This window comes from Vulpes lagopus, chromosome X (assembly GCF_018345385.1).
Source record: "Vulpes lagopus strain Blue_001 chromosome X, ASM1834538v1, whole genome shotgun sequence".
Taxonomy (NCBI): Eukaryota; Metazoa; Chordata; class Mammalia; order Carnivora; family Canidae; genus Vulpes; species Vulpes lagopus.
In genome coordinates this window covers 42,209,480-42,235,680 of record NC_054848.1, presented here as the reverse complement: position 1 = coordinate 42,235,680, position 26,201 = coordinate 42,209,480, and the positions used below count along the sequence as shown (strand labels likewise).

Sequence of the window (26,201 nt, the reverse complement as noted above, 5' to 3'; positions counted from 1 at the left end):
AAACATGCTCTCTAATGTTTTTCTTTCCCAGATACAAACTACTGCTTGGGTGGCAGAGTTTGCATAGCGGGCCAGAAAGCACAAGAGAGGCTTATAATGCATTTTACTACTTATTTGGATGTTGGGAGAGTTTAGCCATCCTGTTTTTGTTTTATTTTGTTTTTTAAACTAGGCTTTTTCGGTTCATTCATTTGCTCTTCTTTCCTTTCGGGTATTTTAAATTTATTTGTAGCCAGATCCTTTACCTAATATGATGTACATCATGTTATAATCAGCGTCAAATCTCAAAAAAAAAAAAAAAAAAGCCCCGGGCTTCACTAGAGGCAGGATTTCACTCTGGGGTCACTCGAAAGGGGGCGGGAACAAGCCCAGTGCAAAGCTTCCGCTTTCATTTCTGGGGTTATATGTCAACCGTTCTCATTAAAGGAGTACGGCGGAAGGGGGACTTTCTGTCGGCAAACACTTCCCTAGCGACGAGTCCACCCATGACACAGGGAGGCCACAGTATCGCATCACAATGGGTGGTCTATGAGAGCTCAAAAGCCAGGTCATATGACCTAGTTTGCGGTAAAACATTAAATTTCAATTCACCTGACCTGTCAGTTTCACTCTCTTCTCTCCGGCTCCAAAGTACTGAACTTCTGGAGTAGACTCCTTCCCCTCCATTCCTGGCCAGTGGTTTGATCCGCCCCGAATCCTGACAGGAGGGACGAACTGCGTCTGCGCAGAAGGCTGTCGGGGGGGTGGGGGGGAGGAACATGGCGCAAGCTCTGTCTGAGGAGGAGTTTCAGCGGATGCAGGTGCCGCTCGCCAGGGAAAAGACCACCGCGCTAGGCGATGGGGGGCGGGGTAGAGAGAGGTCGTGCCACCGGCTCTGAGAAGGGGTTGGTTGGGGTGGACCTTGAGTCTAAGGGGTTGGTCTGGACAAGAGAAACTGAGGCTCTAAGGGGTGAAACTGTTGTATTCCAAGATATTATTGGGCTCTGGGGGGTTGACGTCTGTGAGCTTTGTGGGCGGAGGAGAGAGTCCTAGAGTGGGCAATACCTTACTCAGACCTGGATGGGACGAGACCCCTGGGCCCGTGTGGGGACACCATGGGCAGGTGATGATAACATTGGGTTTTGAGGGAAGGAGATCTTGAGAGGGCGAAACCATTTTGTCTGGAGAGGAAGGAAGCAGACGTTGGGCCATTTGCGTCATGGTGGGGGGAGCCCTTGAGAGGGCAGTACCATTGCCCGGTGGAAGGTGGAAATGTTTGTGGGAGATACCACTATGCCAGGGACTTAGGAAAGACCCCACATGCTGTTATTGTTTATGGGAGGTGGATCCTAAGAGGGGGCAGTACCTTTGAATGATCAGGGGTGATCCCATTAGGCCTGGGTTGAAGAGGACCCTGAATGGATAATACCATTAATTCCTGTGTTGGAGAGAGGACCAGAAGAGGTTAGAGTGACACCTTGGACCACACGGAGGGGAAACCACTGGGCTTTGGGGAAGTACCCCAATTGGGTACCGTGACCACTTGATTCCTCTGGGGACGACTCTGGAATGGGATGAAAGGCCAGAGTAGGCCCTTGTTGAGAGAGTTCTTACTGGGGAAGACCATTGGATTTTGTGTGTGTACAACCTGTAACTTGTGCCGAGAGATTCTAAGTGAGTAAGAATAATCCAGCTGGCCCACCCAAGGCTTTGTGGAGGAGAGACCCTGAAGGATATAGGACCATCCCATTTGGATCATGACTGGGGGGGTTCTTGAGGGATGTGGGGGGCCTTTGAGTGAGGAAAATTTATTTAATTGGGCCATGAGTGAGGGGAAAAAACCGGTTGGCTATGACAGATATGGCTTCTATGTGGGTGCCAAGCATGTACAAATTGGCTCAAGACAGGGAAAGACAGATTATTGGGTACAGTAGAGTAGTAACAGGGCCAAGGGGCTCTGTAGGGGCCAAGCCCTTTGACCTTAGGCAGACCACCAGGGAGGTGAAGCCTGGTCCCATGGAAGGAGGGAAAGATCCTGGTGGGGTAAGGAATAGTAGGTTTGGGAAGAACAGGGCTGTTAGGAAGGGGTAAGCTGTTTGGAGTGGCCCATACTTCAATTTTCCCTTAATTCTTAAAAGGGATCTGGATGTGTTTTGAGAGCTTTGTGGGTGAGGACCCCAGGCAGTCCCCAGCTTAGTGTAAGTTAGACAGGAGAATACCAGGCCCTGTTCCCCTGAAAAGAGGGAGGAATGCAGGCCCCTATGCCCCTATACTCAGGGGCCTCCACGTCTGGCCAAGAGGATCAACAACACTCTTCCATGACAGAGAGATAGAACAATGTTTAGTGTCTGATGAGGTCAGCCAGGATGAGGAGGGAGAACTTTATCATTTGGGCATGGGGAACCACAGAACATGTGGGAACAAGAACCTGACTGGATCAGTGCTGTTGTGGCCTGAGTGCAGAGTGAATTGGAAGGGGAGAGATGGAAGAATGAGACTAGCTGTGGTTATAAGTTGAGCCAGAGAAGGGGAAACAGGGGCTGAGGGGCTGGAGGCTCACTTAGGATACAGCATGCTTGGTCTTAAGGAGCAGCTAAAGAGGCATATGGAGGGTAGTAGGGTCCATGGGGCTCAGGGGATTGGTTTCCTCTTGGTGAAAATAGGGGCACATTCCTGACCAAGTTGTTTCCCTTCCCTTCTTCCCCCAAGGCTCAGCTCCTGGAGCTCCGAACAAATAACTATCAGCTTTCAGATGAACTACGCAAGAATGGCGTTGGTGAGCCCAGAGGGTCTCATTAGATGGGGGTGGCTTTGGAGGACAGAAGCCAAGGGAAAAACACCTCAGAGGCCTGGCAGGAAGACCTTTCAGCTTCCTGCCCCTGACTGAGGCTGAGACTCCCTGATTTCCCCCCACCAGAGCTTACCAGTCTTCGACAGAAGGTCGCCTACCTGGATAAGGAGTTCAGCAAAGCTCAGAAGGTACCTCCCTCCCTTCACCCACTCGCCCACCGATGCTTCCCTGTAGCCAACTGACTCATTCATCTATCCAGTGAACACCTACAGGGAAGCAGGCCTAATGGTACATGCTGCCATTAGTCATTCAAAACACTCTCATGGAAGTCTCTGTAGTTTGCTAATTTTATCTAATTTTGCTTAATTATCAATTGATTTTAATTTACTCTTAATGCATTTTCTATTTCAATTATTCAGTCTCATTCACTGACTTCTAACTACATAGTAACATCCATAGGTGAATCTGCCTTGAATCTACCTTCTATTTTTCACTCACACTTCTACCTTGTGCTCTCACATCCCATCCCCTCCCTGGTCCTGTTGGTAAAGTGAGACTAGACCTACCTCTTAGATGGTCTGAAGATGAAATAGCATATAACCTATTATGGTCCCTCAAGGCATTAAAGGCTTTCCTTTGTCTCTTTCTTCACTGCTCTGTCCCTACACACAGTTCAGTGTTATGTACCCTATAAATATTTGTTAGATGTAGGAATATATGGTACAGAAAATCTGGCAGTCAGGAAGCTGGGCTTCTCTCTGGTGGGGTGCTGATTGCCCCACATGGCAGTGCCCTCAGCTGCTCAGCAAAGGAACAGCAGTTTTCATGGTACATGAGAAGGATCCACGTAGATGCATTTGGACCACTGTAGCAATGCACCCACAGTTTCTGAGCCTAGAGAATCAGCCCATGAAGGGTTGAATACTAAGACTCATGAATGGTCTCAAGTGCTTAGAGGAAAGCGTGTAAGCAGGATGCATTCACTCACTCACTCACTCTCATTATTCCTGTGGACTATATATTTCATGCAAGTTTTGTGGTTAAAGACACATCCCCCAATCAATCATCATTGCCCCCACCCCCGACACTTGCCACAATGTCTCCATATCCTAGTGAGGGAGTCCATCTCTGTTCACCTTATCTCTCTTCCCACCCCTTTCACCTTTAGGCACTGAGCAAGAGCAAGAAAGCTCAGGTAAGGGGACCCATGGTGGGTGAATGTGTCTGGAAGTCTGAGGGACGATATTTCTGTATGCTGGGATCTCCTGGTACTGGCCTTTCTTTCTCTGTGTGTGCACTTGCATCTGTGTCTACCTCACTGCCATGTGTCTGTATGTCTGTCTTTATTTTCCTGTGCTTGTCTCATTCCGTGTCTCTTTGTCATTCCTTCTCCCTTTCTGGCTGTCCTCTCTGAGGCTCTCTATGCCTGCCTTCCTGTTCCTCTCTGACTCTTGCTTTTCTCACCAGCGTTCACTTTTTCTCTCCCTCACCTGTTCCCATCTGTCATCATTTCCCTTTTCTTCTTTCCCTTTCTTTCTCTCTCTGACTCCTTGTTTCTTCCCCCCCCCATTCCTTGTCTCTTCCTGACTCATTTCTTTCCCTGACCCCCTCTCTCTTCCTTCTGTCCTGTTCTCCCTCCCATTGATCTTTCTGTTCCTATCTCTCTTCCTGCCTTTTCTTTTTTCTCTCTCACTCTTCCATCCCTCTCTCCTTCCCTATCCCCCTTTCCCCTTCTCTCTCTCCCTCCTCTCTCACCTCTTTCTGTCTCCCCTTCTCTTTCCTCCCACTGTCTCCCCTCGTGTCCCTCTCTCCTCCCATGTGTATCTTCCCTTCTTTCTACCCTCTCATGTCTGTCTCTCTCCTTCCCTGTATCTCCTGATTTCTCCCATCTCATTGTCTGGGCCATACGTTCCTCCCTTCACCCTCCACCGTCATTTTCTCCCTGTCTGTTTCTTTGCCCTATCTCTCCATTTTTTCTGCCCTTATTCGAAACCTGGCCCATGTCTGTCACTGCAGGAAGTCGAGGGGCTGCTGAGTGAAAATGAGATGCTGCAGGCAAAGCTTCACAGCCAAGAGGAGGACTTTCGTTTGCAGAACAGCACGCTTATGGCAGAGTTCAGCAAGGTGCTGGTGCCTGGGACAACCAAGGGGGATCCAGGGGGATCCGAGGGGTAGGGGCCCCTGGGCTGAAGCTGGAGGGCAGCTGAAGGTGGTGGACAGAGGCTGGCCCTGGATCACTGTCCATGGTGCTGAAGCAGATCCTGGGTCTGAGCTGGGGGGTGGTGATTTGACAAATGGGGCCACTCGCTATGCTGGGATTAGAAGGCTGCAAGCCTTGACAACAGCTGGTTCCAGACCAAATCATTTCTTTCTTTAAGCTTCAAGTCCCCCTGTGTATATTTGGGAGATGATGCTAGGGAGTTCCAGGTTATTGGAGGGTCTTAGGTAAAGTTCTTATGCTTACCATGAGACAGAAAAATGTTTTATTTTTTAAAAATATTTTTATTTATTTATTTATTCATGAGAGACACACAGAGAGAGAGAGAGAGGGGCAGAGACACAGGCAGAGGGAGAAACAGGCTCCATGTAGGGAGCCGGATGTGGGACTCGATCCTGGGACTCCAGGATCACACCCTGGGCTAAAGGCAGGCGCTAAACCACTGAGCCACCCAGGGATCCCCTAGAAAAATGTTTTAGCTGCTTCCCTTTGCTCTTCCTTCCCCTTCATCTGACATAACTCTGGGGTTCTAATTCTTCTAGATAATTCATCCCGGATTGGATAATTCTATTTCTTCACTGATTATAGTGTCCTGGCTGTTTCTAAACCTACTGGGGAGTTAGAGATATTGTCTGTTGTTTCCTTATCTATCTTCTATGTCCATGGTCAATAAGTCTCTAAGGTTTTAGTGTTTATTTAAGGAAAAAAATCTTTATGGCAACAAGAATGGTATTTCCAGGACTCCATGTGAGAATGTAGTACTTAAGACCTTAAAAAACAAAATATGAAAACAACCTTTAAACAGGTACAATTTCAAGAGAGGTGATTTAATAACTAATAGTTAAGAGCCATTAGGCCTAGATTAAACTCTTGGCTCTACCTTTTACTAACTGTAACCTTGAGCAAGTGACTTGACCTACCTGCTTCTTGGTTCCGAGATGTTTAAATTGGAAATGATAATGATGCCACCCGCATTGCAGGGACTTTTATGAGGATTGAATGGATTAATATCTGTAAACAACTTATAACAGAGCTTTGTAGTAGTATTGGCTATGTAGGTAATAGCGACTCATAATATTCTTTTATTATTACTGATTCATTTTCCCTCTAAAATATTTTTGACTACCTAAAAATCTCAGAATCATCCTGTGGCCCTGCTCTACCTCAGCCCTTACTACCTCTTACCTGTTCTATTCCCCCAGCCTTCTTGCTGTTCTCCTTGATTCTAGTTTCTCCTACCACCCTATGCCCTAGAGGTTCTCCTGACTTGCAGGCCTTACAGCATCACTCTTTTAAGCAATAGCTCCGAGTGGGTCCTTGACCCTGACTCTTCAGAGCCCCTGGTTCTCACATAATAGCTGACCCCATTGCCTCACTTCTCACTGCTTCCTGCCTCCAGCCTCAATGATATTGTGGTACTTTTAGGATGAGGCAAGGACAGGCATTCCTCCATCAATCCAGCTTGTGTTTCTCAGCACCTGCCCTGAGCCAGGCACTGGCCCAGGTATAGAACCTCCTTCATAATCCCCCTCCTCCTCCTGGGAACTAGAAGTGCTCACAGGCCTGCCTCTACCACTTTCTTGCCAAAATATTTCAGCTCCATTTATTCTTCAATAAATAGTTACTGAGAAGCCCTGGCATGCTTTACATCCTGGAAATAGTTGTGAACAGCACAACATGGCTCCCACTCTTGGGTAGCCTACATTCTGAATGTGGGATGAGGAGAAAGGTAATGCATTAGAAAAAAATAATAGAGGTGCCTGGCTGGCTCAGGAGCATGCAGTTCTTGACCTTGGGGTTGTGAGTTCGAGCTCCATATTGAGTATAGAGATTACTTAAAAATAAAATCTTAAAAAAATAATGGTACAGACGATTGACAGTTACACAGTGCTTACTACCTACCAGGTCCTATTCAATGTGCTCTAAATTACTCATTTATTCTTCCAATGAGCCAGTGGGATGTCATTAGTATCCCTACTGAGCAGATGAGGAAAACCAAGCCCCAGAGAGATGAAGTAATTTGTCTCAAGACCACATGGCTAATAAATGGCAGCCATTTATTAGCTGTGAAACCAAGCAGGCTGGTTTCAGAATCTGTGCTTGTGACTCGGTGTTATAGAACAGAGTGTAATTGTCAATCACAATCTATAATCCAAGTATTTGCAGAGCTTTAAGAAATTAAGAACAAAAAAAAAAGAAAAAATAAAAAAAGAAATTAAGAACATACTTGGTCAATTTATTTTATTTATTTTTTTTACTTGGTCAATTTAATTGCAATTAGTACTAGGTAAGGAAGAAATGAGCAGAGTGCTGTGCTAGAGAGTGTCGGAATTTCTATGTTGGGGAATACTACTTCAAGGGTGACATTTGAGCAGAGCACTGAAGGACGCAAAGGAGCCAATCATGTGAATAACTGGATGAAAGGAATAGTGTTCTGGGTAGAAAATATCCCAGGCAAGAGAATAAAAATTCTCTGTGAACCTCAGTATTCTCATTTGAAAATGCGGACAGGGGATCTTGTCAGGACCACTGTGAAAACCCCAGGAGTTGAGCAAGGGGCTGGCCTAGTTTTATTTGCATCGTACATTTCTCCAAGGCTGAGGGCTGATGACGAGGGGCTGTGGGCAGCGCTGCCTTTGGAAATGTCCTGAAAGCTGTCTTTGGTGCCCAGGTACCCAGACACAGACACTCTCTCCCACCTCACAGAGGGCTGTCAGTGGGCCTGTTTGTGATACTGACATCCTGGACTAGCAGCTTCTGGTAGGAGCCTGCCTGGGGTCTTGGATTACGACTATGAGGTTGGCATCGGGCAAGCAGAAAATTCTCAATGTCCTCAGTCCTCTGACTCTGCCACTTAACAGATAGGTGAATTTGAAGTTATCTGACATTTGTGCCTCAGCATCCTTATCTGTGAAGTGGGAATAATGAGTATCAACAGCACCTACATCACGGGCATTATAGGAATTACGTGAACTGTAAGGTGCATTAGCCAAGCACTATGTATATTGCAGCAAATATTGTTCTGATTCCCCGCTTCTCTTCTCCTTCCTCCCCTGCTCAGCTCTGCAGCCAGATGGAGCAGCTGGAGCGGGAGAACCAGCAACTGAAGGATGGAGCTGCCAGGGCAGGCGCTGCCCCAGCCGGGAGTCTTGTGGATGGTGAGCTGCTGAGACTGCAGGCAGAAAACACAGCCTTGCAGAAGAATGTGGCAGGTATAAACAGGCCCCTCTTGGGGATGCGGGAACCTCGGAGATTGAGCAGGGTTTCCCCTTGGAGGAAGGGGTAGGGCTTCAGAATGAGGCTTGGCCCTGCCATGAACCTCTGTATAACTTCAGACAAGCCATTTCACCTCTGAGCCAAAGCTTCCTCATCTACAGAATGCTTGTGGTTATGTCTGCCACCTGGAAGATTCCAGTAGAGTTCAGATGAGGAGTGGGATCTTTCTGAGTTGGGTTCAGTGCCTGGTACCTACCAAATGTTACAGGTTAGCAGATTGAACATCAGAAAGGAGCTGTTTGCTAAACAGGGAAAGTGAATGAAGGAACTTTCGGAAAACTCTGAGCCCAGATTGTCAATGGGGTCTGGGATGAAGGCTCAAAGAAAGCTTGGTAGAGTGTGGGAGGGTCCCAATGTGGGGATGTTTGGAGAGTAGCTGTGGCTTGTGTGGTGGGTTGTGTTTCGGTGATCAGGAGGGAGACTTTGTAGGTTGGGTTGAGGATTAGGAGGTTATAGAATTCAGCTGTAAGTAGCAGATAGAGGATGGTAGGCGGCACCTTGGAGGGCTATGGGTGGGGCCTGGGGTGCAGGGAGTGGGGCTCGGGAAACCAGCTTGGACTGATTTGATGGTAGACGGGGTTTCAGTGGATGGTGGGGCCTAAAAGATTTTTTTTAAATAAATTAATTTTTATTGGTGTTCAATTTACCAACATACAGAAAAACACCCAGTGCTCATCCCGTCAAGTGTCCCCCTCAGTGCCCGTCACCCATTTCCCCCCACCCTACGCCCTCCTCCCCTTCCACCACCCCTAGTTCGTTTCCCAGAGTTAGGAGTCTTTATGTTCTGTCTCCCTTCCTGATATTTCCCACACATTTCTTCTCCCTTCCCTTATATTCCCTTTCACTATTATTTATATTCCCCAAATGAATGAGAACATACACTGTTTGTCCTTCTCCGATTGACTTACTTCACTCAGCATAATACCCTCCAGTTCCATCCACGTTGAAGCAAATGGTGGGTATTTGTCGTTCTAATGGCTGAGTAATATTCCATTGTATACATAGACCACAGCTTCTTTATCCATTCATCTTTCGATGGACACCGAGGCTCCTTCCACAGTTTGGCTATTGTGGACACTGCTGCTAGAAACATCGGGGTGCAGGTGTCCCGGCGTTTCATTGCATCTGAATCTTTGGGGTAAATCCCCAACAGTGCAATTGCTGGTCGTAGGGCAGGTCTATTTTTAACTCTTTGAGGAACCTCCACACAGTTTTCCAGAGTGGCTGCACCAGTTCACATTCCCACCAACAGTGTAAGAGGGTTCCCTTTTCTCCGCATCCTCTCCAACATTTGTTGTTTCCTGCCTTGTTAATTTTCCTAAAAGATTTTTTTAAAGGTTTTTTTATTTATTCATGAGAGAGAGAGAGACAGAGAGACAGAGAGACAGAGACACAGGCAGAGGGAGAAGCAGGCTCCATGCAGGTAGCCCAATGTGACACTCGATCCCAGGTTTCCCGGATCATACCCTGGGCCGAAGGCAGGCGCTAAGCCACTGAGCCACTCAGGGATCCTGTAGGACCTATTATGGACCTAATATTAGGTCCTGTAGGACCTAATATTTATGAGGAGTGTGGATGGGGCTGAGCCTTTGTCTTGTTGGCTTTTGGTCATTTGGGCAGGGTCTGTTCTACCTGAGGGGCCCAAGGCCCACTTTTCCATTTACTTGAAGCATGGCAAGGGTCTTCAGAGACCACCTCACCCATCATATACTTATGTTCTACCCACCAGCCCTGCAAGAGCGCTATGGGAAAGAGGCTAGGAGATCCCAACCTGCCAGTGAGGGCCAAGGAGACCCCCCGGGGGGCCAAGCCTCCACCGTCCCAGCCCCCATGCCATTGGCGGAAGTGGAGTTGAAGTGGGAAATGGAGAAGGAAGAAAAGAGATTGCTCTGGGAGCAATTGCAAGGCTTGGAGGTGAGTCTGATCCTGTTGGGGCTGGGGTGGCAGGAGGCAGGCAGGTGCCCTAGGTCTGCCTATGGTCACATGGATATGTCTGTGACATCACCAACATCACCAACTCTTGGGCTGATGGATTAGTGGGGCAGGAGGGCAGGGGAAGGCACAAGCCTCAACTCCCCTTTTGCTGATATTAATTCTCTCCCTCCTCCTTCCCCACAGAGCTCAAAGCAGGCTGAAACATCCAGACTACAGGAGGAGCTTGCTAAGGTAGGGCTGAGCTTTCCCTGGACTTTCTCCCCACCCCACTCCCCACCTGCCATGCTTCCCCTGGCAGGGTAGAAGGAGCAGAGTACCTACTCCATGTCAAAGCCTTAGTTTCATCATCTGTGAAATGGAGAAACTCACATTTATATCTGAGTTGCTTTTGACATGGAAGAAACTAAGGTGGTTCCTCTGTCTTGTGGATGGCAAGCCCCATCTCTCCCTCCTGTGTCCTCCCAGCTCTCCTGGTTTATCCATCCATCCATCCATCTATCCAAGCATTTATAGACTATTGGCTTTCTTTTTTAAAAAATATTTTATTTTTTAAATAATTGCTCCCGGTGGCCCAGTGGTTTGGTGCTGCCTTCTGCCTGGGGTGTGATCCTGGAGACCTGCAATCGGGTCCCACGTCGGGCTCCCTGCATGGAGTCTGCTTCTCTCCCTCTCCTTCTGCCTGTGTCTCTGCCTCTCTCTCTCTCTGTCTGTCATGAATAAATAAATAACAAGCTTAAAATTTTTTTAATTAATTTGTTTATTCATGAGAAACACAGAAAGGAGGAGGGGTAGAGGCAGAGACCTAGGCAGAGGGAGAAGCAGGCTCCACGCAAGGAGCCCAATGTGGGACTCAATCCCAGATCCCAGGATTACACCCTGAGCCAAAGGCAGACGCTCAACCGCTGAGCCACCCAGGCATCCCTAGACTACTGGCTCTTAGGAACTGGAGACCCAGTGATGAGGCAGACAATAATGATCCTGCTTTCTAGGCCTTCTGCCCTAGCCATTCTTTTTTTAAATATATTTATTTATTTTATTTTTATCTATTTTTAGTTTTTTAATGATTTCATTTATTTATTCATGAGAGACACATAGAAAGAGAGAGGCAGAGACACAGGCAGAGGGAGAAATAGGCTCCAAGCAGGAAGCCTGATGTGGGACTCGATCCCAGGACTCTGGGATCATGCCCTGAGCCAAAGGGAGACGCTCAACCGCTGAGCCAGGTGTCCCAAGATTTTTATTTATGTCTTAGATAGAGCCAGCAAACAGAAGCAGGGAAGCAGCAGGCAGAGGGAGAGGGAGAAACAGACTCCCCGCCTGATGCAGGGCTTGAACCCAGGACCCCGGGATCATGACCTGAGCTAAAGGCAGACACCTAACTGATTAAGCCACTCAGGTGCCCCTGCCCTAGCCATTCTATGATGTGGCTGTCAGTCGATATGTTGGGGGCATGAATGCTGGCTTTTGGAGCCTGAGGGGGCTAGGTGGAGATCATGTTGTTGCCGTTGACCACCTGGGCAACCAAATTACTTAATCTTTCTGAGGCTCAGTTTCCCCATTTATAAAACCAGTAGTCCTCGCTTCTCAGGACTGTTTTGAGGATTCCACAAGATAACATAAGTAACTCCAAGCCTCTGGAAAGGACTTAGTGAAAAATGTCTATAACTACTAAATTTATTTTTGTCTTTACTAAAATGTTATCACTTGTCTGTACCCCCACCCCTTCCCAAGCTCTCTGAGAAACTGAAAAAGAAACAAGAAAGGTAAATTTCTTTGCTTCCTGAGGCAGGGGCAGGGGCTTGGGGGGTCCAGCTGGGAAACCAATTTGTGGAACTGACCCATTTATGTCTGTCTCTCTGTGCCCAGTTTCTGCCGTCTGCAGACAGAAAAGGAGACACTATTCAACGACAGCCGGTAACTAGCAGGGGTGGGTGTATATCCAGACAGTGGGGACAGTGCCCAGCAGAATTGCCTGAAGACCACAGAGGCAGAGCTGGGAGATAGAGCCTCAGGGCATGGTCACCATGCCCCCCATCATCCCCAGGAATAAGATTGAGGAGTTGCAGCAGAAGAAGGAAGCTGATCTCAAAGCCCAGTTGGCTCGCACTCAGAAGCTGCAGCAAGAACTCGAGGCTGCCAATCAGGTGAACAGCTGGATTCTGGGATTGCTGGGATAGAGGCCAGGGCTGGGAGTCCAGGGAACACTGAGGTCTACAGAGACTAGTTGGGGAATCCAGTAGTTCCTGTGTTGGAAATATAGGGACTGAGTGGGTCCCAGGGACCCCCAGGAACTAGGAAAATGGGAACTAGGGAGCCCCGAGAGCCCTAGGAGTTAGCCTATGAGTCTGTATGAATCAAAGATCTCAGGGGGTGCTGAGGACTTGGAGGCTGTGTGCCACAAGTTCAGATGAATCTGAAACTGCTGGGGGATTGGAGACAGGAGTCTGGAGAAATCTGTGGTCACTGAGGACTTGGACCAGGAGCTGGAATGAGCCTGAACTCCCTGGATGTTGGGTGACTTTGAGACCTATGGGATCTGGATAGATAGGACTTTCAAGGGTAGACAGGTGGGCCTGGAGGCTAACTGTATTTGAGGCCTTCAGGGTATGGGGGCTGCTTTGTGGGGCTGAGACAACCAGAAAGTTGGATCACTTGCTCTGAGTGATCCTAAGACCTCTGGACACTATAAATAAAAAAAAAAAATTGGTGAGTCTAAGACATCCAGAGACTGAAGCAAAAGTCTAGGTGGGGGCAGCCCAGGTGGCTCAGCGGTTTAGTGCCAACTTCAGTCCAGGGCGTGATCCTGGAGACCAGAGTCCCACGTCGGGCTCCCTGCATGGAGCCTGCTTCTCCCTCTGCCTGTGTCTCTGCCTCTGTGTGTGTGTGTGTGTGTGTCTCTCATGAATAAATAAATAAAATTTAAAAAAAAGTCTAGGTGGGTGTCAGGCTCCTGAGAGTTAGGGGCTCAGGAACTTTAAAGCCTCCAGGCTTACCCCCTAAGGCAGGTGAATCTGAGATCCGTTGGATTAAGGGATACAATGGTTTGCGGGTTTAAGCCCCTGAGAGCTGGGGACAGAGTCTGGGTAAAATTGGGTCTTCAGTTACCTGGGTCTGAAGATCCCCAGAGATTGGGGACAGAAGTGGCAAGTGGGGGGGGTGGTTAGGAGCTGGAAACTAGGAGATTGTATGAGTTTGAGACCTCTAGGGTTTGGGGCTCTGAGTTTGGGTGGGCCCTGTGACTCTTGGGAGCTAGAGACACAGGAATGGAGTATATCTGAAACCCGTGGGTGTTGGGGTCAGGAGTCTGGGTGAAGCTATAGCCTCTGGAGGCTAAGTGTGTCTGAGAATTCTGGGGCCTCCGAGCCAGAATCTGGGTGAGTGTGAGACCTCTACGGATCGAGGGTGGGGTGAGTTTGAAATCCCCAAAAGCTTAGGGTTTTTTTTTTTTTTTTTAGATTTTATTTATCGATTCATGAGAGACATGGGGGGCGGGGGAGAGAGAGGGAGGGAGAGAGAGGCAGAGACACAGGCAGAGGGAGAAGCAGGCTCTATGCAGGGAGCCTTACGTGGGACTCAATCCTGGGTCTCCAGGATCATGCCCTGGGCTGAAAGTGGCGCTAAACCGCTGAGCCACCTGGGCTGCCCAAGCTTAGTTGTTTTTCTAAGATTTTTAGACCTGGAATACAGGGTCTGAGGCCCCTGGGGTAATGACTTAGAATTTGGGTGAGTCTGAGTCTGACAGCTGGGTAGTCTTAGGACCCTCAAGTGCTGGAGACATGCTATCAGGTGGTCAGAGAGGGAGTCTGTACAGTTACATGCTCCCCAGGAGATGCTGAGGTCTGTAACGGGTTCCCCTGACCTGTTCCCTCCAGAGCTTGGTGGAATTAAGAGATCAGTGGCAGGGGGAGCGCCTGGAGCATGCAGCAGCTCTGCGAGCCCTCCAAGATCAGGTACCTGGTACTGGGCAGCTTCTGGGAGGTGGAGGGGTGAGTAGGTGGGGGGCAGCCTCTGCAGGTATTATACAGGCAGGGAAGGCCCCAGGGGATTGTGTTTCCCATGGTAGTGGTGCATGTACACTCATGTGCTTCCTTTCTTGGCCATGGGTGGGTCCTATCCCCCTGTTCTGGACCCACTTTCACATGTTTTGGGGATGGGGCCAGGTATCCATCCAGAGTGCAGATGCACAAGAACAAGTGGAAGGACTTCTGGCTGAGAACAATGCCTTGAGGACTAGCCTGGCTGCCCTGGAGCAGGTATAGGATACTTGGGAGCCGTCACTGATCCCTCTCCAATTTCCCATCTCTTTCTGCTTCTTTTTTTTTTTTAATTTTTTATTATTTATTTATGATAGTCATACAGAGAGAGAGAGAGAGAGAGGCAGAGACATAGGCAGAGGGAGAAGCAGGCTCCATGCACCAGGAGCCTGACGTGGGATTCGATCCCGGGTCTCCAGGATCGTGCCCTGGGCCAAAGGCAGGCGCCAAACCGCTGCGCCACCCAGGGATCCCTCTTTCTGCTTCTGATCCACATTAGGGCAGGGCAGTCTGGACCTCATGCTGTTCTGCCTCTGTTTCTGTTTGATCCTCAGGTTCTCCTTTCTCTCTTTCCCGTTTCTTTCTTTTCTTTCTCTTCTTTCTTTCTTCCTTTCTCTCCTTCCTTTCTTTCTCTTATTTCTTTCTCCTCTTTCTTTCTTTTCTTTCTTTCTCTTATTTCTTTCTCTTCTTTCTTTCTTTCTTTCTTTCTTTCTTTCTTTCTTTCTTTCTTTCTTTCTTTCTTTCTTTCTTTTCTCTCTTTCACATAAGCAGCAGGAGGTGAGGGGCAGGGAGAGAGAGAGAGAGACAGAGAATCTTAAGCAGGTTCTATGCCCAGCATGGAGCCTGATGCCGGGCTCGATCTCACAACCCTGAGATCATGACCTGAGCCGAAATCAAGAGTCAGATGCTTAACCGACTGAGCCACCCAGGTGCCTCTCTCGGCTTCTCTTTCTGATGGTTTCCACCTCTCTTCTCTCTGGCCACCCACCCCTGCTTCTCTCGCATTTTCTAGTTTCTCTCCAGTAAAGGACAAGAAGTGTACTAATCTTAAGTGTTCATTCAGTGAACCATATCTGCCTGTTGGTCTGTCTATCTTTATGTGGCTACCACCCAGATCGAGATTTAAAGCATTTTCAGCACCCCAGAAGGTCTCTCTTGCCCTTCCCAATCAATATTTCCCCAGAAATAACCACTCCCCTGACTCTAGCAACGTGGATTAGTTTTACTTGTTCTTTTACTTCCCATAATGGAACCAGACACCCATTTTTGTGCCTAGCTTCTTTCCTTCCTCAACCATAGGTAGCATTGATCTGTTCTTTTGTCTCTGTTTACTATTCTACTGAATGACCATACCACTTTATCCATTCCCCTGTTGATCTCTTTCTTTTGCTTTTTCCCTTTGAAATTCTTTCTCTTTCCTCCTGGTTCTCTTCCCGCCTGTCTTCTTGTCTCCACTGAACTGGGAGACTCAAACCCTATGTCTGGCCCTTGGGGGATGGGACGGCTTTTCACTCTGCTTCCCATCACCCCCGTTCATCCCAGATCCAAACAGCAAAGACCCAAGAACTCAATACACTCCGAGATGAGAATGCTGGGCTGGCAGCTGATTTGCAGCAGCGGCAGACTGAGTATGAGGAGCTCATGGGACAGAAAGATGACCTCAACTCCCAATTGCAGGTGACCTCTTTAGCTGCGACCTGGCTTCTCCCACTTTCCTCACACTGGCTCCGTGGGATCCTCCACAAGGTGCAGGCAGGAGGACTGTGGAGTTGGGAGCATCTGGGTTCCAATCTGGTCTGCTAACTTATTAGAACCTTGGGTCCCAGACCATATTCTTTTCCTTCACTGAGACTGAGCCTCTGCAGTTAGATAGGATAGCCATTTCTGAGTCCATGGTATCAACCGGAATCACAGATTAGGTTAAGTAAGATAAAAGTTTAGATCTCTCTCATAGAAGTGTCCAGGTGGGTTGTCTAGGGATGGAATGATGGCTTTACCATGACCCAGGTTTCTTCCACATTGCTGCCTTCAATTCAAGACTTCTGTCTTGGTAGCCAGGATGCTTGCCCAGGCCCTCCCTTCATCATGTTTGTTTTCCATCTGGAAAGGAGGAAAGAGGGATGAAAGAGGGATGGGCCCAGCATGGCCCTTTCCTTTCTGAGCATAACCTATGTTATCCTCACCACTTCCACATCCGGAAATTAATCATATGTTCACACCTCACCACAAGGTAGGCAAGGAAAAGTCACCTTGACAACCCTGTGTGTGTCTAACTATGAAATTTCTTGCTAGGGTCAGAGGGAAGAATGCAGAGAAGGCTGGGGAAATTGCTAGCAATGTCTGCCCTGTTTCTTATCTAGAAATAGAACAATACCAATTTTACTGGGGTTAAGGGAGACCTGCCTACCAGAGGTGTCCTGGGTGACAATTGCCTCCCAGAGGCTCTTTTTTTTTTTTTTTAAAGATCCTATTTATTTATTTATTTATTTATTTATTTATTTATTTATTTGAGAGAGATAGTGTGTACAAGTAGTACAAGCAGGAGGAACAGCAGGCAGAAGCAGAGGGAGAGGGAGAAGCAGGCTCCCTGCTGAGCAGGGAGCCATACACAAGGCAGGGCTTGATCCCAGGCCCTGGGGATCTGGGATAGTGAGCCACCCGGGAGGCCCCCCCCCCAGGCTCTTGATCAAACTCCTCTCCTTTGTCCCCCTCATTAGGAGTCATTACGTGCCAATAGTCGGCTCTTAGAACAGCTTCAAGAAATCGGGCAGGAGAAGGAGCAACTGACCCAGGAACTACAGGAGGCTCGGAAGGTGGGCAGCTCTGGAAGGTGGGTAGCTGGGATGGGGAGGGATTGGCCCCAGTCTGTGGGAAGGGAGCAGATATGTGGGCCAACATCATGGGAACAGCAAAGGATGGAAAGTAAACAGTGCCATGTGGCTAGGTGAGTGACTCAGCTAGTTCTGGAGCAATGGGAAGGAGGCACAGTTGAGCCTATTCCTTGGGGCCTGGAGAGAGCAAGGTAGGCCTTGTCTGATGCTGAAGAGGATAGCTGACTGGCATCCTCCCCCCTTGCCCACACTGCCCCTTCCTGCCACCAGAGTGCCGAAAAGCGGAAGGCCATGCTGGATGAGCTGGCAATGGAGACACTGCAGGAGAAGTCCCAGCACAAGGAAGAGCTGGGAGCCGTCCGACTGAGGCATGAGAAGGAGGTGCTGGGGGTGCGTGCCCGCTATGAGCGCGAGCTCCGAGAGCTTCATGAAGACAAGAAGAGGCAGGAGGAGGAACTCCGTGGGCAGATTCGTGAGGAGAAGGTGGGTGGGTGGGTGATAATGTCTTTCCATCCCCAAAAAAGGGAGCACAGCATCACTGATGGGGCTAGGGGATAGTGTGGCTGTGGTGCCCACCCCTCCACCTGCCCCACCCCACCATGACGGTCTTCCTTCTCCCAGGCTCGAACACGAGAGTTGGAGAATCTCCAGCAAACGGTGGAGGAACTTCAAGCTCAGGTACATTCTATGGATGGAGCCAAGGGCTGGTTTGAACGGCGCCTGAAGGAGGCCGAGGTAAGTCAGTGCCTGATGAGGCACCAAGGCCTGTTAGGGGACACCCATGCCACACTAGGGGACTGAGGGTGGTCAGGCCCCAGAACATTCTGAAACACTCTGGACTCAGGTCTCCCTGCAGCCTCACCAGCTCCAACAGCAGCCTTCAGGGGATCAGGGGACAGTCATCAGTAAGGTAGACTGTTGGAGGCGCAGATTTGAAAAGATAGCCCTGCCTTCTGAAACTGCTTCTATCAGGAAATTATTGTAATATCCTGATTTTATTTGAACAAGGACTTTTACTGCCAGTTTGGGGGAACACTCATAATAGTACCTAAGAGGAAGTATCCTGCAATAGGGAAGAGCACAGAGGCTGGAGGGAGTCATGATTTGCCTGGGTCTGAGTCCTGGCTAGGCCACTTGCTAATAACTGTGGGCAACTTACCTGGCCTGTGGCCTGTTTTCTTTATCAATAAAAAAAGGGATAATAATAGTATCTGCCATGAGGGTATTATGGGAAGATGATATAATATGAGTCAATGAGCATAAAATCCCTATAACATTCCCGGCATGCAGTAAGTGATGTGTTATATTTTGTTAGAACAAAACCAAATCAGATGCACATGTCAGTTGGTGATTTAAATGGCGCAGCCTCTAGATGTGCCACTCCTGTGTACTGCCTAAGGGCACACAGTACTCCGTGTGGGGGTGTCTTCTGCATGCTTGCAGGCCCCTGCTGCCATCACATCCTGGACTGGCTGTGCCGTCCTCTGTGGGGGGCATGGCCAGACCGAGACTTGTCCCGTAGGAATCTCTGCAGCAGCAGCAGCAGGATCAAGAGGAAGCCCTCAAGCAGTGCCAGGAGCAGCACTCTGGCGAGCTGAAGGTACCCACTGCCTAATGGTGTTCCCCTCTCTCCTGGGAGGGCCGGGCTCTGGAGGGGGTGCTGAGCCCTGGGGGTGGGGTGGGGAATGGATGTTTCCCAGGCAGAGGCCTGAGCTTCCTCCTGGTTTGCAGAGCAAGGAAGAGGAGCTACAGGGCCTGCGGGATCAGCTCCAGCAGGCCCAGGAGGAGCGGGACTGCCATCTGAAGACCATCAGCAACCTGAAACAGGTCACTTGCCCCTCCAGGGGCCCAGACACACCCTGGGCCGTGGTGTAGTCACAGGGCAGAGGTAGGGAAGGCCCGGCATGCAGCCATCCTGGCAGCCTCTAGCTGTGCATTTCGTTGGCCCACAGGAGGTGAAGGACACAGTGGACGGGCAGCGGATCCTGGAAAAGAAGGGCAGTGCTGCGGTATGATGGGGAGATGGTCAAGCATGCCCCTGCCTCCAGCCTGTGGGACCACTGGGCCTCAGCCTGCCTCTGTCGCCCCTGTTCCCCACAGCTCAAGGACCTCAAGCGGCAGCTACACCTGGAGCGGAAAAGGGCGGATAAGCTGCAGGAGCGGCTGCAGGACATCCTTACCAATAGCAAGAGCCGCTCTGGTGAGGGGCCTGGACTCAGAGGGCAGGACAAGTGAGGGGTGGGATCGATGGGCAGGGGCGGGGGCGAGGGGTGGGCTTGGGCCCTAGGGCCAGAGCTGCTTCCTGCACCTGCTCTGCTGGGCTCCTCTGCACTTTCTGCCCCTCTTGAACTTGGTCTGTCTGTCTCTCTGCCTTGCCTCCTTCTGTGTCTCCCCTCTGTTTTGATCTCTCTGTGCTGTGTCATGCCATCTCTCTCTCTCTCTCTGTCTCTCCCTACTTTCTCTCTCCTTTTCTTCTGCTGCTATTTTCTTCTTTGTCCCTTTAACACATTCTCTCTCCCGTTCATCCCCCCATCTTTGTCTGCGTCTCGTCTGGATCTTCACAACCCTCTCATGCACATCCCCACACCTCACCAGGTATCTCTAAATCCCCTGTATCCATTCTCTCATTCTGTAAATGTGGACTGAGCCCATGTGCTCACATCTGGGGTCCTTGATAGTAAACCCCCTGAAATACTGTCCTCCAGGAGCTCCTAGTTGAGCTAGGAAGACAGACTTACATTCAGATAGCAACACTGTGGCGTTATCACATTCAGCTAAAATCCATGTTCTTTCTGCCACTCTAGGCAGAAGATACAACAAAAAAACCTTGGGTTGCTTTGGACTTTTTTTTAAAGAAGGAAATGGCCTATAAATATGTTTAAATAAATAGTTACAATGTAGTGGTGAGGGCTCTGGTGCATCTCCCATGTCTCAAGCTCAGAGAAAACTTGCTCCCTTGTCCTCCCCCTGCAGCCATAAGCTCTTGCTGGAGATCCTTGGGGTGGGATGTCAGCCCTTCTCCCGGATACCGGGAAGCAGCTGCAAGAGTGGAAACCCAAGCTCAGTGGGCCTGTTTTAAGTGACATGGCAAAAACGGATGCATCTCTCACTCCATCTCTGTGTCTCTGAGGCATTCTCTCTCCTGAAGTCACCTCCCTTTATAAAGGAGTTTTGTTTCTGTTTTCTACACATTAGTGTACAAATCAATAAGCAGATTCCAGTGGTCCTTGTCCATAAAGAAATGCAGATTTAGGGTCACGTTTACATGTCTGTCTCCATCTTTTCTCCCCCCCTTGTCTCTGCTCGGACTTGTGTCCTCTCATCTGCTGTGGCTTGCTGTCTGTCTTGGTTTCTCTTCTGTGTGTGGTCTTGCCCCTGGGCTCTCTCCAGCCTTGGGTCCTCTTTGTATGGACCCCGAGTCCGAGTGCATACATCCCTTGATGCCCATATGTGTCCACACTGCCCACTCCCTCCCAGCCTCTTCACCTTTGTTTCTCTTCTGGCAGATGTGTTTGCCCAGAAAAGCAACTTTTCTTTTTTCTGTTTCTGCCTCTCCTGTCATACTGTCCATTTCCACCTTTCCCATGCCCCAGTGTTACTTTACCTCATTCCACCTCTGTCAAATCTATTTCTGCCTCTTCCTGCCAGTCGCTGCACTGGGACCCTAGGGGATTGGGGATCAGGTTTCTCTTCCTTCTCTACCCAAGGCCTTGAGGAGCTAGTTCTCTCAGAGATGAACTCACCCAGCCGGACCCAGACTGGGGACAGCAGTAGCGTCTCATCCTTCAGCTACCGGGAGATTTTGCGGGAGAAGGAAAGCTCCACTGTTCCCGCCAGGGTAAGGGGCAAGGAAATGCTGACAGCCCAGCTTCCCCTACCCAAACTCTGGGATCCTCCTTAGGCCCTCCCTTGCAGCCATCTGCCTCTCTGGGCCTAGCATACACATTTTCTTAGCAACTTTTCTCTAAGCTTGACAGCTCGGATTCAGATTGCCAAATTGAGGATAAGCAGATTATTCTCTCTGACCCTCTGCTCTCTCATCTGTGAGCTAATTCCACCTTTCCCGGTGTCATAAAATATGTAGCTTATAGCAGGTGCATGATCATGTAGGAGGTCCTTTTATCCAACTCACAATTATCACTCGCTTACTTTTGTCTATTGTGTCAGCTTCCTGGCCAGCCACTTTTATTTGGAAATCCATAAGTAGTATGTGTACCGTGTAGAAAAATTTTAAAAACACACACATGCAAGTTTTTTTTTAATCCAAAGAAACTACCTCTTCACCATCCAGAGATCACCACTATAAACCCTTGGTTCAGTACCCTTCTAGATCTTGCTCTCTTTCTTTTTCAAAAAGATTTTATTTATTTGAAAGAGAGAAAGAGAAAGTAGGGGAAGAGAGAGAGGGGGGGAATCTCAAGCAGACTCTGTGCTGAGTATGGAACCTGACGAGGAGCTTGATCTCATGACCCCGAGATCATAAACAGCTGAAACCAAGAGTCAGATGCTTTAACTCACTGAGCCACCCAGGTGCACTTCTTTCTTAAACCTTAATGAAATTATAAGTAACCTGTTGATCAGCTGATCTTTATCCTCTCAATTTCTTAAATTTTTATCTCATCTAGTACTTAGACCTTAATCGTATTTCTCTGGTTGGCCCTAAAATGTCCTCTATTGGGCAGCCCCGGTGGCTCAGCGGTTTAGTGCCGCCTTTGGCCCGGGTTGTGGTCCTGGAGACCCAGGATCGAGGCCCACATCGGGCTCCCTGCATGGAGCCTGCTTCTCCCTCTGCCTGTATCTCTGCCTCTCTCTCTCCGTGTGTGTGTGTCTGTCATGAATAAATAAATAAAATCTTTTTTAAAAATGTCCTCTATTGCTAGTTTTATGAAAATCAGCATTCAAAAAAAAAAAAATCAGCATTCAGTTTCAGAGCACATGTCACATCCGGTTGCTTTATATCCTTTAAGTGTCTTGAGTCTAGTGTGGTCCCTTTGTTTTTCATGACACCAACCTGTAGAAGAAACCCACCAGGTGACCTGCAGAAAGTGTCCCACCTGTTGTGTTTTCCTGCTGGCTTCCTAGTGGTATTATTTAGCTTGTTCCTCTGTCCTACGGTTTTCCTGTCAACTGGAAATAAAACCTCTTATGCTACAGGCTCTCCCTTCATCCTCTCAATGAGGAAATAATGTGGTGGTTCCTTTTTTTTTTTTTTTTTTACAGATTTTATTTATTCATGAGAGAGAGAGAGAGAGAGAGGTAGAGGCAGAGACAGAAGCAGGCTCCCTGTGTGGAGCCTGACGGCAGGACTTGATCCCAGGACCCTGGGATCATGACCTGAGCCAAAGGCAGATGCTTAGCTGCTTAGCCACCCAGGTGCCCCAAAGTGGTGGTTCCTATGTCCCCCTTTAGGCAGTGGGAGACCCAGAGTCTCCGTGGGTGCTGAGACTTGCCTACAGCCCCTGTTGCAGAGCCCACCTTCATCCTGCCCTGGCTTCCTCTTAGCCCCTGATCCTGTCTGGGGCAGGCAACAGCACTAAGCCTGGACTGGCCTCTCCCATCCTTTCCCTGCAGTCCTTATCCAGCAGCCCTCAGGCCCAGCCTCCACGGCCAGCAGAGCTGTCAGACGAGGAAGTGGCTGAGCTCTTTCAGCGCCTGGCAGAGACACAGCAAGAGAAATGGATGCTGGAGGAGAAGGTGCTGTCTGCCTGCTTGTCCTCACTTGGCACACCCTTGGAGAGGAGGCTGAGGCAGGGAGTGGGGAGGTCTGACTGGGCCCCTTGTTACGTGTAAACATGCTGGGCTACCATGCAGGTGAAGCACCTGGAAGTGAGCAGTGCCTCCATGGCGGAGGACCTTTGCCGGAAGAGCGCCATCATTGAGACCTATGTCATGGACAGTCGGATTGGTCAGTACCTTCTCACCAGCCTCACCCCTCCCCCGAATCTGGCCTCTGACCTGCCTCTTCCTCTCCTCCTTCCCCACTGTCTCCTGTCCTCTTGCAACTCAGCAAAAGTACTGACAAGGCCACAGCTGCTAGAGGAGGTGGGGAAGAGCAGGCCAGGCCTGTCCCTGTGTGTGTCTGTCTCTTACTTCCGCTCTTCCATTCTGTCTGGGTATCTGTCATTGCTCCACTCTCCTTTCTCCAGCCTGGCTCTGTCTCTCTCTCCCTCCTCTCCTCTCCCCATCTCTTTCTGCCGTACCTCGTCATCTTAGTATCACTGTGGCTACTGCCTGTCTCTCCTGTGTCTCCTCTGGAAGTCTTCATCCTCAGCATGTAGGACCCTTCAAGGGTCCTTAGCTCTTCCTCTCCCTTTTTCCACTGCCTCTCCTCTTTTTCCCCTTCCCCATCTTTGTTTCCTTTGTTCCTTTCTTTCAAACCTCCTCCTATCCCCGTTTCTCCCTTCTTAATCAGAACCACGCGGACTATGAGCTGACTATGCGCTCTGTGTTTTGCATGCTATCAGAGACATTTTTCTAGCTCTGCCAGTTGGTGATTATCCCCATTTCTCAGGGCCACACAGCCAGTAAGCAATGGCCAGGTTTCACATGGCAAAACCTCTGCCTGCTACGTCACACAGCTTCTCCCCCACCTTTCACCCCCACTCTCTGTCTCCCTTTTCTGCCCCATCTATGTTGTCTCTCCTCCGGCTCTGCCGAAGGGGTGGTTCTCAGCCTGGGCCCTTGCAGATGTGTCCGTGGCAGCAGGCCACACAGACCGCAGTGGGCTGGGCAGCGTTCTGAGAGACCTAGTGAAGCCAGGTGATGAGAACCTTCGGGAGATGAACAAGAAGCTACAGAACATGCTGGAGGAGCAACTCACCAAGAATATGCACTTGCACAAGGCGAGTGTGGCCTACCAGCCTACCCATCTCTCTATCTAGCCACCTGCCTCCTTCACCACTCAGCCCCATGGATCATCTGCCAGCACCCAAACCCTCCTCTCCCGCCCTACCCCCCCCACCCCATTCACTGAGCACACCTCCATCCTCACCTCCCCATCCTCCAGTCAACTCACTTGCTCTCACTTTTGTCTTTCACGGTTTGTCCACACATCTGTTCGTGCACACAGTCAGCCGACTTGCCCATCAACCCTGCCTTACTTGCCCCTCTGCCCCCTACCCATCTAATCATCTGCCCCATGTCTTTCCACCCATTTCCTGACATACCTCCTCTCTCTCTCTCTCTCTTCCCTACTCATCAGTCACCCCTTTTCTTACCTTTACCCACCCACCCAGTGACCTGCCTGCCTACCTGTTATCTTCCATCTGTCCTCTGAACCATTCATTTGCCCACCTGTTTGCCTACCATGGATCCACCATGCATCCACCCACTCATCTACTTGCCCATCCTACCCCCCAGCTATTTCCCCCATTTCTGGGGGAGTCAGAAAGGATGCAGACCCAGCCCCTGCCTCTGAGAAGTAAGCTTACCATTAAGTAGAAAAACTGGTGGCAAGGTGAGGGTTGTAAACTCTGGCCACACCACATACAGCAGGTGATCTGCTCCCATTTCCATATTCCTACATTCCCTTCACCTGGGAGGCTCCCTATTTCCCCCTCCCCCCACCGGCCTCCCACATCTTTTCCATGTCCAGCCCACTGCTGAGGCTCTGTGAGCCTCTCCAGGTACCTTCCTATGCCAGACTAGACATAGCTGGGCATTGATTAATGAGGTGAGAAGGATAACACCCCAAGTTTAGTGAGGGAGCTTCCTCTGCTGCTTTCTCTAGTCCCTGATGGCTTGTTTGTTTCTTAGGACATCGAAGTTCTCTCCCAGGAAATTGTGCGGCTCAGCAAGGAGTGCGTGGGGTCCCCTGACCCAGACCTAGAACCAGGAGAAGCCAGCTAAAGACCTGCGGGCTGTACCTGCTCCCTCCCCTCCCCACCCCCCAGGACACCATCCCCTTGGGCTGTGGTGGGAAAATGGGGCTGCCACCAAAATCAAATAGGTTGGGAGACTGGACATTAAAGGGGTTGAAGGCCTGATGGCTGGTGTTAGTGACCCTGTTTTAGGGCAGAAGCCCCTGGGGAGTGGGGATCCTGAGGGGAGGGGCAGGGATTTCTCGTCTTTCTTGGCCCTGGCTCCCAGAGGCCTTTGCCTTCATCTCTGCATGAACTCTCCCTCCCCAGAGACCAACTGTTTTTTTATTTTATTTTATTTTTTAATTTATGTCTGGAAGCCTGGCTACCCTGCATTTGGGATTGGGGATGTTGGGTGGGGCGCAGTCCGTGTTCAGCATTCTAACAACATGTGTGTGTATGTGTAAAGGCTGCAGCCAAAATACCATCTGGCCAGATGGGCCCACCCACGGACTGTCTACTCTCATTCTTTCCAACCAGGAGGGATGTGCTGGGGATGGGGAGGTCACACCATTGGAATGGGGAGGGAGGTCTGCAGCTGCGATTTTACTCTTTCCCCTACCCTCTGTTAACTGTCTCCATTTACTGTGGGCCCATCCCTCTGACTGACTGGCACAGAAATACCTGCAAATATGTATGTGGGTGGATGTGTGTGGGGTATGGGCGTGGAGGAGGGGGTTGGGCAGATGGTTGGATGGACTGATGGATAAATAAGTGGAAGGTTGCTTGGATCAATGATGGAGAGGTCGAGAAATAAATGGGCAGATGGATGGAGAGGTGATTGGATGAATAAATGGATAGATGAATAGGTCGGAGATATAAGTGGACAGATGGATGGCCAGAAGAATGGATGGATGGATGAGCAAGAGTAAAGAGTAGGTAAATAAGTGATGGGCAGGGCTATTGATGGACAGATCGATGGGTGCAGGGGATATGTAAGGATAGGGTGGCAAATAGGTGGGTGGGGTGAATATGCAGATGGAAAAGTGAATGGGTGGATAGGGGGATAGGTAGAGCAACTGGTTGTCTGGGTGGGAAAATGGATGGATAGATGCGTGGTGGGTGAGCAGAAGGATGGAGAAATGGTCAAACGGGAGTGTGATGAGTGAGCAAACCAAAGATTATGTGGGTGGGTAGATGATTGAAAGGGGAAAACTGGTCCTGCCTTATTTCTCCCCCACTTCACCACACCTCTAATTACTAAAAATTTGGCTTCCCTTGTGTGCCTTGCCCCACGCCATCCCCTCTCACATCACTCCATTTAATGCCCCCACCCAC

General features: G+C 49.6%; 1 protein-coding gene across 1 annotated transcript; it reads left to right on the top strand.

The window, feature by feature from the left end:
* The first annotated feature begins 718 nt into the window (after nt 1-718).
* GRIPAP1 (GRIP1 associated protein 1) lies at nt 719-25,373 on the top strand. The gene is made up of 26 exons (XM_041741934.1): nt 719-800; nt 2,689-2,755; nt 2,897-2,958; nt 3,939-3,965; nt 4,787-4,894; nt 8,050-8,200; nt 9,994-10,178; nt 10,383-10,430; nt 11,931-11,962; nt 12,066-12,113; nt 12,244-12,343; nt 14,072-14,149; nt 14,360-14,452; nt 15,776-15,910; nt 16,951-17,046; nt 17,335-17,547; nt 17,686-17,799; nt 18,587-18,664; nt 18,796-18,891; nt 19,017-19,073; nt 19,165-19,264; nt 20,772-20,902; nt 22,636-22,758; nt 22,876-22,969; nt 23,752-23,906; nt 24,820-25,373. The coding sequence occupies exons 1-26, from the start codon at nt 759-761 to the stop codon at nt 24,910-24,912; spliced, it is 2,526 nt and encodes an 841-aa protein (XP_041597868.1). The 5' UTR covers nt 719-758; the 3' UTR covers nt 24,913-25,373.
* Nucleotides 25,374-26,201: the final 828 nt, after the last annotated feature.

Excerpts from the sequence above, each read along its gene's own strand:
- GRIPAP1 (XM_041741934.1), top strand. The coding sequence starts at position 759 with ATGGCGCAAGCTCTGTCTGAGGAGGAGTTTCAGCGGATGCAG. Across the intron at positions 2,756-2,896 it reads ACTACGCAAGAATGGCGTTG|AGCTTACCAGTCTTCGACAG; the intron begins GTGAGCCCAGAG and ends TCCCCCCACCAG. Across the intron at positions 11,963-12,065 it reads CTGAAAAAGAAACAAGAAAG|TTTCTGCCGTCTGCAGACAG; the intron begins GTAAATTTCTTT and ends CTCTGTGCCCAG.